The sequence below is a fragment of the Tripterygium wilfordii genome, chromosome 6 (genome assembly GCF_013401445.1).
Source record: "Tripterygium wilfordii isolate XIE 37 chromosome 6, ASM1340144v1, whole genome shotgun sequence".
NCBI classification, from domain to species: Eukaryota; Viridiplantae; Streptophyta; class Magnoliopsida; order Celastrales; family Celastraceae; genus Tripterygium; species Tripterygium wilfordii.
In genome coordinates, this window is record NC_052237.1 from 8,966,841 (window position 1) to 8,982,433 (window position 15,593).

Sequence of the window (15,593 nt, forward strand, 5' to 3'; positions counted from 1 at the left end):
TTTTCCTGTAACTGCTTGAAATGAGGGTCTCAATTGACCATTTTTTGTAAGCTTCAAGGGCTTATTTGACCCATTTCTAAAAGTATAAGGGTTTTAAACATTGATAATTGTAACTTTCCAGAATTCCATAATTCAAGTTTTTAAATTAACCATTTAAAATTTTGGTGACACGCCTAAAAAATTTATTGGTCCATGACACCTGGAATATGTGTAATTCAAACAAAAATAATTAAATTCCACGTCATCCACTAACTGCAACGTCAGCATCATTTGACGGAAAATTAGCTCGAAGGGCTAACGTGGTCCGTTTTTCATAGTGTAGGGCTTCGTTGGCACAAAAAAAAGTAGAGGGGCCTGGTTGACCATTTTTCGTAAGTAGAGGGGCCTTTTCGTTACTTGTCTCAAAAAAAATTATACTTTCTTTTTAAATTTAAACTAAATAGAGGTGTCAAACGAATGGAAAAATTTCAAGCCAATACCACTTGTGAAACTTTTGAATACTTAGGTCCAAGTCCAAAAAACTCTCTCTCTAAAATACCACTAGTATGCTAATTACTTTCTTACCCTTGTCTTCTTCCTCCCACAACAACTACACTTCTCTTCTTTTCTATTTCTCCCTCCTCTCATCAACACGTACATACTCCGACCTTCCATCACCACCAACGACCGTCCATTTGGCCTAAAAAACGATTGGAAAGCCGCGACCACCACAAGACAAAAGCCTAAGATCCGACATATTTTGGAGACAGTTGGCTATACCACCACTACCGTTGGACTCCCCTCATTGAGACGCACAATGCCCAATCAAATACGACCCAAAACAACCACCGGATATGGTTGTTTAATAACAGTAACATTGGTCGGCCAATGTCACTATTTCAAAATAATAACATTTGTCAACTAATGTTACTATTTGAAAAAAAACTTTAAATCTGACCGATTCCGACAGCGGTTCACCATACCACCATCACCGTTGGACTCCCCTCATTGAAGCACACAATGCTCAATCATATACAATCCAAAATGACCATCGGATATGTCCATTTTAAAAAGTAACATTGGTCGGCTAATGTGACTATTTTGAAAAAACTTCAAATATGTCCGATTCCAACCGCGATTCGCCACACCACGACCATCGTTGGACTCCCTTCATAAAGACGCACAATGCCCAACCATATCTGGACCAAAACGACCACCAAAAAAAGAGATGACAGAGAAAGAGAAAGATGTATTAATAAGAGAAAGATGTAATAATAAGAGAAAGATGTAATAATAAGAGAGAGATATAGTAGGAGAGAGAAATATGCAGTGATGAGAGAGATGCAGTAGAGAGAGAAGATATAGTGAGATGAGAGAGATGTAGCATAGAGAGAGTAACAAGAGAGAGAAATCATATTAGATCTAAATCTCTTTGAAAAAAAGACCAAAAAAAATTAGGTAAAATTTAAATGATTTAAATAATTATAAAAAATAAAAATGAATTTACAAGGGATAAAATTTTTTGGAATGCACTTAGATGTCCAAGAGTTTTGAAAGTGGTATTAATATATCATTTTCCATAAACAAATCTATAGACGGCTCGGCCCGCTAGGGCCAAAGCCCAAAACAAATTAAATGTACCCATCTAACATGCCAGGAATATGACCAACCGGGATGTTTTTACATTTGAAAGAAGTGGTCAGAAGACCCATCGGCCATCACAGAAATACTGAGACTTTACAGACTAGTTCCTCTTGCAGACATTAAAGTTGAATACTGTATTATTTTGTTTGTTTAAGAGTATATGACCAGTTCACAATTCAAAACACAAGGCCTTACCTAGGAAATGCATGAATCAAATGCAGAAAAGTCTCAAAAACGTTATACCTTATAGTACATACTGCATCCTTACATTATTGGAGCCACAAAACTGGACTTTCAACACAGTAACAAAAGCCTTATGTTCTGTACCTGATGCGCCAATAAAAAATGGAAGAAATAAGGAATGGGTTCTTTACCATTCTTTCTGTAGTTTGGTATGATATATATAACAAGAGCTTCCATTAGAGAGAGTCATGATCTATACAAATACATCCCTCACCCAAAAAGAATGATCACCAAAAAAAGTCACTTTGTGGTAGAGTTGCAGGGGAAACCCCTAGGATTCATCTAGGCTTCTCTAATCCACAAACACTTGTTAGTTGTTTCACAACTTCATGTCCGTTCTTCTTTCTTGCTTGATAGCCTCATACGACGTCATTACCTCTTTGAATTTTGCCTCAGCAGCTTCTGTGTAACAAATTACAACAAATAAGCCTCAAAAATCACTTGATGCAATGATTTTTATACAATATCAATAAAGTCACATCCAACAATGTTCACCTGTATTATCCTGGTTCTGATCTGGATGGAACTCCTTTGCCTTAGCCCTGAACGCTGTCTAAAATGATAAAAGTGACTATTTTAGTATTGGTGAAAAAAAGGGCTAACTGATCTAGTCTAACTGGATTATAACAGAGCACATCGCCATAAATTCTGTGCTTCTGAAGTGCCCAATATAACCTGGTGTAATAAGCTGTGCTCTTCCAACTCAAGACAAAATGTGCATGGTGCAGCCGTGCCGTACAAATTATAAAATAACAGACTTGTACATGAAAGCTTCCAGTCATGTTCTATTCTCAACTGATTTTGAACTAACTGTTTCTCAAATACATTCCAGACACCATAATTCATGAAGTTATAGTTTGACGACATCCAGAAAAAAGAATTAATTTAATCAAACATCAGAATGTTAATTTAACATGAGACGACTTTAACTTTGCTTCAAATAAGGACACAGTCAAACATTTATTTGATGAAAAGGTAAAGCTTTCTGTTTGCGAACCAGCATAACATCTCAAAAGACTGTGTAGTATATATACAGCCAAGAAAAAGATACCACATCGAACCTTTGCTATAAAATTTAAGCTTCAGTGAAAATTGGTCCCAAATTAGAACAGAAAATCCAAAAACTAAAAGCTGTTCCATACACTGATGTGGTTAATACCTTGATCTCAGCTTCCGAGTAAGGTGTCTTTCTGGTCCTGTTTCACATAAATACAACCAAATATGTCAATTTTGATTTCAAGAAAGTTTCTTGATAATACATGTATGCATGTCCAAGGGATTAGCTTTTGCGTTAAACGTCAGTCAAGACTGATTGCCAACAATGCACATTGTAACTCTCAACAACGCACATCATAACAGACAGCCACATCATCAACTAAATTCATAAGTGGGATTTTCTATCCACCAATCTAAATATGACAAATCTCTGTCAGATGAAAATGTGGAGGGCTGAAGAAACAACTTTAAATCAAAAAATGATTCACTGAGAAGTAATTTCAGTAATTTCCAAACCATTTTGTTCAATGAATGAGACAAACAATGATACGCTACCTTCAACCTTGACCTAATGCTTAGTAATGGAAATGGAATTTCGGAGAGAAAATGGCGAAGAGAGGAAACCAGTTCTTATTCATTTATGAAGCTGCCTCCACAAATGGAGAAAACAAGTGCTTATAGTCTCAGTAAACCGACTTAACTAACAAAGTAAACTAACGGACGTTAGCCACATCAGCAAGTCTGTGAAGACTTAACAGAGCAGGTAACAGCTTAATAACAGCTATTAACCAACTCCAAAACAGGTTCATATCAAACAAGAGTAACCTGTAATTCATTTTGGTTCACAATTCATCTTTAATATCAAAAAGAACCGCTAACCCACAAGAACCCAACAAGAAAATCAATCAAGGTAATCCACAAGATTAACTATCCAAGCTTGAAAAGCCTAATATTTCACTCTAATAAGCGAGTTTAAAACTATATACACATAGCTATTAAGTCTTCCTGTCAAGCATTATAGTGGCGCACAAAAAAAAAGCAATTCAATCTAAAAAGAAAAAAGAGTTCACTGAGCATTCCTAATGAACATAATATTCTGATATGAAAGAAAATGTTCCAATCTCAAGCACGAGACGTGAATTCAAAAAAAGAAACCACCCACTCTCTAGAGTTCTAGCCGTTAACAATGCAAGTGTGCAGACAACACAAGAATATAAGGGCAGAAACAAAAAAAGCTTGTTGATTTGGTCAGATTGTAGAAGCACAAAGTTAGGGATTAGATTGGATCCTTGGTGCATAAGTTATGCGTTACACATGATTGAATAAAATTATGGCATATCATATAAGTTATGGAATATGCATGATTATTTCCTAAGTTGGAGTAATTTTATCATTCCATATTTGGCTCTCTGATATATCATATATGTATATATATCATACTTCATTAATAAAAAAAGAATGAAATTCTCCACAATAATCTTCTCTGTTTCATCATTTTTCTCTTCTTTCAATAGAGCACTCGGCTAGTCACTCCTTAGGATTTCGAACATGTTCAATGTTCGAATCCTCCCACACACTAAAAAAATATATTATTTATCAAAAAAAAAGAAAGGAAAAGGGCAGAAGCACAAGAAAAGAAAGAACATTGATCCAGCATCAAACACTGCAAGAACACTTACACTTCTTCTTCTTCTTCTTCTTGAGATACCATCTTTCTATGATTACAGATAAATCATTTATACGATTTGTTAAAAAATTGCAGCATACCGATTTTTTTGAATGTTTAAAATTATTTTTGCTATAAAATAAAGCACAATCAACTTGAAATTTAGGCCAAAAACATCTCAACAGCTAGAAGTTACTGAAAAATATAAAAGAAATAGTTCAATCAAATAAAATAGAGCTGATTACATACCTAAAACCATTCCCAAAGTGTACCAGAAAGAATGCTAAATGTAATGGTATTCAGGTTTTTAAAATTCTAGAATTACCTGTCAAGCCCCAAAACAGAGTAATGATGTGATAACATATAGCTTGGACTTTCTCTAGGCATTTGCCTGTAATTAGTCCTCCGATGACTCTGTTCCCTAAAGGATGCTTCCGCTTTCCAATACCAATCATCCCGTTGAGACTGTTGATGATATGCGCCTGTACCATTCTCCCTCCAGTTCTCATAGCCCCTTCTGTGTTTGTCCCGCTCTCTATTGAACACACTCTGCATACGCCTTATACGCTCCTATAAATAGCATAAAACCATATCATAACAGTTATGCTATACCAACTGCCATGCAACTGCAATTGAGGAATTGAGGGAAAACTTGTTGGCAAAAGCATATATAAAAGATGGGGGTCAGAGGATGCATAAAAATTCTCTAGTTTTTTTTTTTTTTTATATATAAAAAAGCTAATAAAACAACGTAGTGAATCATAGTCTGCACATAGTTTCTGATCTGGTTTCACTAAGAACAGAATAAGATACAAGAAGCCAACTCACCACTCTCTCCATTTCTTCTTCATACTCCTCTTGCATTCGACGATTATACCTTTTCCAGGCTTCTTCTTGAAAAGATGTACGGAAAGATTGGCCAGCTCCTCCTTTCCGTGCTGCTTGTGACCTGGATAACTTTTGCGGAACACATAAACAGACAATCAGCTAGAAAATTGAGGCACACTGTTCATACATAGATAAAGGCATAAAGCTACAAGTTGAAATATTTAAACAATTGAAACAGTGTTATCATTATGTTTCCAAAAATAATTTTCTTTGAGACGTTTTACCACACAATATAATATCACGACGACTTAAGAATTAACCTTTTAAAATCAACTCATCAATATAGTGAGAAAAAATGTAGCAACAAAGTCTGAACTTTGGAATCTAAGCACAAGCAAGAGCTTCCAACAAGGAGAAGTTTTCACACACACACACATTGAGAAGACAGAAGGAATAGTAAAGGGCACCAAAAGGGTGCCCACCCAAGTGGAAAGTGGACTGTCACTACTATTTTCCAAAACATATATCACTTCTTTTCATTTTATACAATGAAATGCCTCCTGAAAACATCAAGGCTTTGAATCATCGTTTAAATCATGTCATTCAAAACCACTATTAAATATCCAACATTTAGTTCATCATAATAACATTTGAGTGTCAGAACTACACAACAAATGAGCTTATTCATCAGTCAATAGACAAAGGAGGAAATGAAAAATAAAATTGGCAACAAGCAATTTCCTCTAAAACATTATTTGAATCTGAAAAATGGAATTGTTAAACAGCTTGGAATTTTTTTTAATGGATGACCAAAGCTAAGCAATTCATTTATATGTAAGGATAGACTATTTCTACCTCGGTCCAGAACCAATCAACAGTCCTCCGTAGATGACCAACCTGTCAATAACTACAGGCATCAAATGGATAGTCGCAGAGTACTGGTCCCACCAACAAAAAATTACCACAAGCCATGTATATACTTAGGATTTAAGGGGGAAAAAAACTTTTAGGATGTCGATTCTTGTGCTGCAGGCATACCTTTGTTGACACATCTTTAAGACTTTTATAAATTTTAGAGAATCAAAAGTAAGCTATGACATGACATCAACTGGGGCCTAGGAAGCACGGACACTTCTTCAATGGTGATGTGCCGGTGTCGGACACCGACAAGGCTCGGACACGGCAATAGACAATATATGAGTTACAGCAAAGTCAAAAAGGTTTGAATTGCAAGTCTGGAATCTTCATTATCAACACCCCACTAAAATGGAAGTATACAGAATTATACTATACAAATGTACCTGGATTTAATTTTTAAAGACACTAATTTCAAGATCATACAGAGTTAGTAGTTGTAATCCATTACATAAAATTTTCCAGCTAAGTTTGATTGAGCATACACATTTGTCAAATGATTTGAGTCAAGATATGTGGTCCTTGTTCGATAAAAATAGCAATTTTTTATTGCTTGTGTTATCTTGAAGAGAACCCATAAATGATTTTCATTCAAAACATTTTTTTGCAATTAAAAGTGGCAGTATCTGAATCAAATGAAAAAGAGTTTCACTACCTTAAATAGCTGTTAGAGTTCAAAGACCAAGTGAAAGTGAAACAGAAGAAAAACATTTGTTTGTGTTAATTTCTTATATATGACACACACGCACACATATATATTTATTTATGTATGCATGTCCGTGTCCTGCAAATTTTGAAATTCCCGTGTCGGAGAGTCCATGACGTGTCGTGTCCCATGTCCGTGCTTCCTAGATAGGGGCTTATCAGTAAAGTTTGTTATTCCATTAAAAAAGGAGTTCGCAGAGATCTCAAACGTTAACTCATCATCAAATCCTCAATCCCAAAAAACCTGGGGTCAGCTACATAAACCTATAAAAAAAAAACTAGGTGGAAGTGGGTCTCTTGCACCATTCATTTTGGTCTAAAATAGCTCACTACAAATCTTATGTCTCCACATAAGCATCCATTGGTTTCTAACTTGGAGACCCATTTTTATAATGGAAGGAGAGTCGTGAATAAGATCTGACGAATGAGATAATCATTCGGCAAAGACAGTTAGAACTAGAGACTCTGATCAAAGGCAGAAGTGGCAACAAAAACAGTCACAGCCTATACCCTTTTTGCAAAGTGAATGTGAACTTGACTTGAAGTTTTACATACAAGCCCTTTCATCTACATGTCTCAAACATTCACAAGGGATGACAGAATCAAGCTTATACTGTGCTGTCGAGAAAAATCTCTGAATTCCAAAATATTTTTGGCAATCATGATTACACAATGCTCAATATAAGTTCCTAACAAGCATTTGAAGAAGCAAAATTCATAAAACAGCTTCATCTAGTCTCTCCGCACAGAGAGAATTAAGTCAATATAGATTCATGGCATCACAACTGATGAGCTAATATTGGAAATCAGAAGACCCTAATGTGAAATTCAATCTCTAATCCAAGCAAAAACAGCACCTCCAGAATATGTTACATACTATCCGAGCATCAATTAAACTCGTAAAGGTTTTGTAATCCAATTCGTGCATCGTTCTCGCATAACAGAATCCAAATTAAAGAAACAAAGAATAAAGAAAATTTATGAAAGAACTCACAGCGAAGGTGGTGGCAGTTGCACCAATCAAGCCGAAGAGGAAAACTCCCCAAAGCTTCAAAACTTCCGCTTTCTCTTGAGGTATGTTTGGAGGTGGATAAGGACTATCCTTCCTCCGATTAACATTTTCGCTTCCCATTCTCACGTAATTAAACCTTCAATTGCTCAGATGGTAATTGAAGAATTCGAAACTCTAGACGCATGGTCAGGGTTCACTATTTTAATTTTCTCCCCTTGTTTACTCAACTTTCTACCGGATTCTCTTTGAATATTTGTTTCCGTAAATCGTATCGGAGTCGGAGTCGGAGTCGGAGTCGGAGTCGGAGTCGGAATCGGAGTCCTGGTTTCGAATTTTGATCGAATCAGTAAGAAAGCCAGAGAAGACGGTGGTGGAAATCCGATGGAGAAATTTTATTTGCACAACGTTAAATTATTAAATTAATAAGTTTATACCACCTCCTGATAAATCCACCTACTCCTCCCACTTCATAAATTTATATACTAAAAATTCTAAAATTTTCTAAATTTACACTTAAAATTTAATGCGTAATCTAAAATACCCTTTACTTACTAAATTACTAAATTTGCACCATTTACTCAACTTTATAAATATACCTATTCCAACTTTATAAATTTACACTAAAATTTTCTAAAATTTAATGAGTATCCAAAATACTTTTTATTTACTAAATTACTAAGTTTACACCACCTACTCCAACTTTATAAATTCACCTACTCCAACTTAATAAATTTACACTAAAATTTTATAAGTTTACACTAAGAATTTAATGAGTTGCCCAAAATATTCTTTACTTGTAAAATATGAAATATGAATTCTTTCTTTATAAGTTGTTGCTTTCAATTTTGTAAGGGATTCATTCTTCACATCCAAATTCAACCCATGTTTCGACAATTGAGAGTCTGAGATGGAGTGTTCTTTCCCAAATGATCCTCCCAAAGAATCGAGACTGGTGAGGCAGATTCAAGCCTCTCAACATGAATGAATTGATCTGTTTGGATCTTAGCTCCTGCTATTGATTTTGCTAAGCTTGATTTGTATTTTTTTTTTTGTCTTAAATTGGGTAATTGACGTAATCAGCGAACCATGTTCATTTTTTGTTTTAAAAAATGGTACGGTTATATGGTTTTTTATTACAAAAATCAGGCTGGTGATGTTGATTATTGATAACAAAATTGGATGGTCTTGTTGATTATTGAGAACAAAATTAAGATGGTTGTGTTGATTTATTTTCATTTAAGGGCATATTAGACATTTCATATATGGATATAGTTGTAAATAATAAAACTTATAAAAATGGTGTAACTTAACACTTTTGTAGTATGTAAATAAAATTTCTCAATATAAAGATGAACAAGACACATTACACTGAGGAAAAATCTTCTCTCTCTAAAAGTTCTCATGGGAGGAAGTCTTCTCTCTAAAAGTTCTCATGGGAGGAAAAGTTACAAGTCTCTCTTTGGATTAATGCCATAGGAAAGTTTGATTTTGTTCATTTGAGTATGGAAGAAATCATAATACAACGGAAGAATTTTCCATTATGGTCGTATTGTACATGGATTGGAGCATTGATCGCCGGCTTCATCTTTCTTAAAAGTCGGATCAGTATGGAACATAGATGCATCTCATCCACCATGGAGACATCTATTCATTTTCTTGCATCTCATCCACCATGGGAAACTCCTACAAATTTAGCCTGCACTATCGTGGATAGACAACCATCGGCCAACACTACCTTGGAAAAACTGCTTTTCTCTTAAGCGGAGTTTCGGGAGATAATTGCTATTGATAACCACTCAAAGGGATAAGAAAGTTGTAACCAACAAGGAGATTCATATAACACGAGTAACTGTTAGCAATTGCTTGCTATTGATAACTGCTTATTTGCTGGTTGATATTTTTTTTTCGTTTGGTCTGTACTTTGTATTTGTTTGTCATTCTCTGGAGAATGGGTACATGCTATTAGTGAACAATTGAGTTCACTAGGCATGTTTGTTTGTGAAATTTTATCTTGAATGAAGTTCAGGGTTATAACCCTTTAAAAAAAGAAGAAGACACATTCAACTGTTCTTTGGACCAACTCCTCCTAGTCTCTTGAGCTTCGGCCCAACACTCATATATAATACATTATACATTAATACATACGTCTATAATTGCTTCTCCTGAGTTTTAATTGTCATTCATAACTCATAAACCATAACAGAAAATAATACATTTATACATTAAACATACGTCGTTTCTTTTGAGTTTTCATGTTCTGGTAATATTGAATGATAGCTTCATTAGGAACCTAATAAAAAATCTCTTTCTCAATATATGGCACCAAACAATCATGAAACGATTCATCTACCATTCGACTACGCAGTCGATATTTCACAATGTTCATAGCTAAAAAGATGCACTCTCTACTGTTGCAATTGCAATCGATAAAGTTAATGCTAAAACAATTAATTTGTATGCCAATGGATATACCAAATTAACTTTTGTTTTCACCAATTTTTTAGCAAGACTTGTTATCCTATTAACATTTAAAAATAGATATGAAGTATGCATATCCATAATGTAAGTCTCAAGTTGATTGCCAAATGCAACAAGATCTATATGTGAGAAATCATCTATATATAATCGACCAAGGCAAAACAATTTCTCGTTGTTGAAGGCCAAGAATGAGTTACTAAGGTTTAGGGCTCCCACACAAAGATGCAACTCAGTGCTTTCCTCAGAAAAATGATCATCTAGCTCCCAAAACTGCATATCCATTACAGTATAAAACAAATCAATACAATAGTGATACTCATTCTTCTTTTCTTCAACTCTCCATCTTGGGACGTCCACGAGCCTTGAACATGTCCTCCATATTGGAACATCAACATCAAACTTCAGAATCCACATGTAAACTTGCAAGATCACTTCACACACTCATGCAACCCTTCTTCAAGTTTGGGTCTTGAGAATGAGATGAATCTAGTGTTGGCTTTCTCTTGTAGTATCTATCCATCAAATTATGGTACTATGTATTCATATAAACATAAAATAGTATGTATAACAAAAATAACATGTGTCGCATGCCGATGTTATTTGGTACTGTAGTAGCATAAATAAAATATGTCAAACAAATGAACAATTACATTCAGAGAGGGAATTACCGAATTAGTAAGTATGCACCCTATGACTTTTGTTGATGATTGATAATGATGAATGATGGTCAAATATTCACATCAACTTGACAACTTTTGAGGAGTGAGTACTGGGAGACAAATCGATAAAGCAAAGTGAAACCTTCAAACAAAATCATAAAATTATTTGTTCATTTGATCAAAATTTGAAACGGCCAAATGACCCAAACAGGAAAGGAGAACTCAGAGAGGAGTTGAGAACATCACTAATCAAACACCTTAACTATGTTAAGGTTTCTCAATCATAGGGCAACAAGGGGTCAGGGACAGAGTCAATTGGTCACTCACTCCACTATCACCGGCATGGTGGCACGCCAAAACCGCTCCAATCTTCACATGATGGAGTTCCGCCGTCCTTTGCTCTCTTAGTCGTAGCCTCGTTTAGGTGTTGAAGCTCAAGTGTTCATGTCTCATGTCTCCTATTGGGCTTACTAAGTTGCAATTCACAAACACAATAAAAGTATCAAAGCCTAAACTCCAAATAATAAGTTATTAGTTATGAGTCTTTAAAGTTTAAAATACATTAGTTATAATTTACAAGAAAAACTAACTATAGCTATTTATTGATAAGTTATAGGCCTACTAACAATTTACAAGATTAAACCCATTTGTTTTTGGTCCAATAAAATATTCATATACATAAAATATTAGTGGGGTCAAAAATCAAATTTCTTATATATGTATATGAAATATTTTTTTTCCAGATACTTGTTATTCTTTATCTGTGATGAGGGTCAGGTTTGTATTTTATTATCCAACTTAAATTTCTTATATTGCAAAAAGTTAACAGAAGTGAAATTTTTTTTCCTGAATTGTTAGTAGAATCATCAACATTTTACTCTATTTCTATGCATAAGGGAATTGATTTAGAGAGTAGTTTCAGGATCCAATCTTTAATCAAAACTAATTTTAATTCATGGGGCATATGATTTATTAGTGTAGAGTACCCAACGGGTTCATCTTAAATTCTTCTTTTTAGGATTTTCAGCAGCTGATTTTATAAGGATTGGAATTTCCTTCTCAAACCCTTGCTAATTGCTATTGAAGATTGGCTGTGTATTTGGTGGGGCAAAACCCACCGCGGTTCCGCTCCAACAAATTATCTTCAGATGCTAGGGAATCCATTGACAAAAATAAGCTCTTTACGGGAGCTTATTTAAGAGCGTTGATGCTCTTGTTTTTTTTTTTATTATTATTATTTCTTATTTTCTTGTGGGTCCCATATATAATTATAGTTTGTTAATTTTGTTTTTGAATAAAAAGAGTTGGGGCCCACGGTTATATTAATATATTACTCAAAAATTTCTTTATTAATATATTATAAATTGAATATTAAATTAATACCAAAATTATTATAAAATATAATACTTAATAAAAATAAGGGAAAATTAAGGATAATTCTCTCATTGAAAAGTTTTGTTCCAATAAGGACAATATTAAAAGTCTTATTCAATAAAGTCCACATAATTTGAACTAATATTCCAAAAAGGACAACAAGTCAAAATATATGGTTTTATTATCCAAAATACTCTTATCTTCATCCTCAAACATGTCACATGCCTCCTATACATGATTCATCTTGGATCTCCGTCGAAAGCTTTGCTACGCTGTCGGAAGCTTTGTTTTCATCCTTCGTGGCTTATTCGAGAGTTCTATGACATTTTTTAGTGATTTTTCAACCGGATTTTTGTTGTGTTCGAACTAGATCTATGCATACTCACCACGAGACATGTAGATCTTGTTGTTTTCCTTCGATCTGTCATCACATCATTATCTTCGACAGTTTCTGTGGTGATTTTCATAGTTTTTTGGTTCTGATGTGAGATCTACAAACTGCAGGTGATATGTTATTTGTTTCGATTAATTTCATATCTGTCATAATGTTATCAGTTTTGTTAAAATGTTATCTGTTTTTAATGAAATGTTATCTGTTTGAAGTTCCAAAAGGAGCAAAATCGATAACATATCATAACATATCTAAAACAAATATAATATCTGCATATTTATATTCGATTTCAGAAGAATATTGAAAGATACAAAACATATATAATATTGACATATACAAAATAGATATAATATCATATACGAAACAGATGTAATATCATATACGAAACAGATATAATATCTACAGATTTAGATCCGATTTCAGATGGAAAAAAAAGAGTTCAAAAAAAAATAAAAACTCAAAGGTGATGTGCATTGGTCTGTGGAGTTGATTGGAGGTATTGATGGTCGTCGACATTGGCCGTATTGGCAGGATCTAGCTATTTTTCAAATGGTGGCCGTGATTTCACTAAGCTTTTTCGACGACTCAAGTGATTTTCTACTGTTAGTGCTGATTGGGCTTTGATCGGGCTGACCTAGAGCTTCATTTCGATAGTTCGTTCGTCGAAAATGATGACCAGACGACCAACTTCAGATATGGTGGCTCAGGGAAGAAGAAAGAGGAATAAGAAGAAAGGAGGAGGAGGAAGGAGGGAGGGTATTTTGGTTAGTTGTTAGGGTTTGTCCTTTTTTCTAAAGGTTTTTTTAGATTGTCCTTATTGGAATACAACTTTTAAGTTTTGTCTTTATGGATAAAAACCCCTAAAAATAATTATTTTCTTAGTAAAATTACTTACGCTTAAAATTAATTTTAATAAATTATATTAATCTAATATTAAATTTAATAACAAATTTTAATATAAAAATCGTAAAATATAATATTATAATACTTTAATTCAACAGTTTTTCTATTAGCATAAGCTTTTAGTTCGTCAAACGGTTCATAGTATATTCCACAGCTTTTCCACTAACATTGAAAATCAATATTTCTGCTCTACCAAACGGAGCCTGTAGGGTGTCTCTAAGGAGCTGGATGTTATTACTTCCCTTTCATCGTTTAAACATCATATATTAAGAGTGTGTTTGGATTGCGGGATTTGGAGGGAAGGGGAGGGGAGGGAAGGGAAGGGAAGGGAAGGAATAATAGTTTTCCCTCTCTCATGTTTGGATGGATAAAAAAGAATGAAAAGAAAATTAATTTAATTTAATAATTTATCCTTATTTTTGATGTTAGAGTGTTATTTACAATGGTAAAATATGTTTTTAACATATTTATAACTTAATAAGTCATCCATTCCCTCCAAATGACTCCATTTTAGGGAGGAAGAATTTTCACAAAAATTAAATGAAATCTTCCTTCCAAATCCCTCCTCTTAATTTTTTCTAAACTATCCAAACAATGGAATTGGAAGGAAGCTCCATTTCTCTTTCATTCCCTCCAAATCCCTTAATCCAAACACACTCTAAAGGTTATTTTCAGAATCTCTCCCTTGACTAAACTGATGTCGACGAAAGAGATTGCACTTGCTATATGTTGCATTTTGAGTTAGGACTGAGGAAATAACGTTTTGTACGCAAATTTTGTCTTGCTTATATGTGCTTAAAGAATTTAAGCATGTGGAGAAGCAGTTATGATAAACAGAAGTGATAGAGATCCCAATAAAAAGCATCTCAGTTATCCCAGTAGTGGATGTATCACTTTTTTGTTCAATCATCAAGTTTTGTGAGCACCTACATTTACATCAATCAAGGAACAAGATTCACTATTGGGATAACTGAGATGCTTTTTACTAGAATCCCTAACATTTTTGTATTATAAGCAGAAGTGATAGGGATTCCAGTAAAAAGCATCCCAGTTATCACAGTAGTGGATGTATCACTTTTTGGTTCAATCATCAAGTTTTGTGGGCTCCTACACTTACATCAATCAAGGGATAAGATTCACTATTGGGATAACTGAAATGTTTTTTATTGAGATTCCTAACATTTTTGTATTATAAGAAGCCACTTTGGTACTCTTAACGGGGTTGGCCGCTTGTTTAGTTAAATAATAATTAGCCACTTGGTTAAAACCAAATTACAAGTAATTCTGTAATTTGGGATCCACTAGGCAAGTGTATCTTTCCCAGCATCCAATCAGGCATAGAATTGGTTCTTAAGATTAGCACTTCAATGGGGAAACAAACAAACAAAAAAAATAAAAGACTTACATTTAGGACAGCATTCAGGCAAGACCTTTCCCTTTTTAGGCTACTTTAATTTTGTTATTTTTCATTTATTATACTTATTTGTAATCTAACTATAATTCAGTTTTTTTTGGGATTGAATTGTTGCTTAAAAGTAAAGCATAAATCACTATAATTTTTGCTCATAACATGAAATCAAATAGCAGCCAGTGCCTCCTTCATTGCATAAAATGTATGCATCCTTTGTGAGTTTTGCCATATGTGGCTTTAGCACTTTATTTTTTTTGATGAGGAATCTGCGGCTTGGTTTAGTCACAAAGATTGACTGAGTTAGTTCCTAAAATTCCATGTAAATTCGTGGGTTATAAGTTTCGAAACCTCTCTCCACGGAATAAGCCTTCATATAAGGAAAATTTTCA

The 15,593-nt window shown here is 34.1% G+C and overlaps 1 protein-coding gene across 3 annotated transcripts; it reads right to left on the reverse strand.

Moving 5' to 3' along the window:
• Positions 1-1,847: 1,847 nt before the first annotated feature.
• LOC119999438 lies at positions 1,848-8,392 on the reverse strand. 3 transcript variants are annotated; one of them, XM_038847001.1, is made up of 7 exons: positions 7,971-8,392; positions 6,212-6,253; positions 5,357-5,485; positions 4,854-5,098; positions 3,026-3,062; positions 2,362-2,419; positions 1,848-2,265 (listed from the first exon to the last, which is right to left on the reverse strand). In XM_038847001.1, the coding sequence occupies exons 1-7, from the start codon at positions 8,106-8,108 to the stop codon at positions 2,186-2,188; spliced, it is 729 nt and encodes a 242-aa protein (XP_038702929.1). In that variant the 5' UTR covers positions 8,109-8,392; the 3' UTR covers positions 1,848-2,185. The 3 variants fall into 3 exon arrangements, with proteins under 3 accessions (XP_038702929.1, XP_038702928.1, XP_038702930.1); XM_038847000.1 differs by having other exon boundaries at positions 1,848-2,268; positions 7,971-8,390; XM_038847002.1 differs by lacking the exon at positions 6,212-6,253 and having other exon boundaries at positions 1,848-2,268; positions 7,971-8,388.
• Between the last annotated feature and the right edge of the window lie 7,201 nt (positions 8,393-15,593).

What these genes read in the sequence shown, in the direction of transcription:
- LOC119999438 (XM_038847000.1), bottom strand. Translation starts at nt 8,108, where the DNA reads ATGGGAAGCGAAAATGTTAATCGGAGGAAGGATAGTCCTTATCCACCT. An exon ending in TCTGTTTTGGGGCTTGACAG is followed by an intron (nt 3,063 to 4,853) that starts GTAATTCTAGAA and finishes TATGTGAAACAG; the next exon opens with GACCAGAAAGACACCTTACT. An exon ending in TCAGAACCAGGATAATACAG is followed by an intron (nt 2,269 to 2,361) that starts GTGAACATTGTT and finishes TTTGTTACACAG; the next exon opens with AAGCTGCTGAGGCAAAATTC.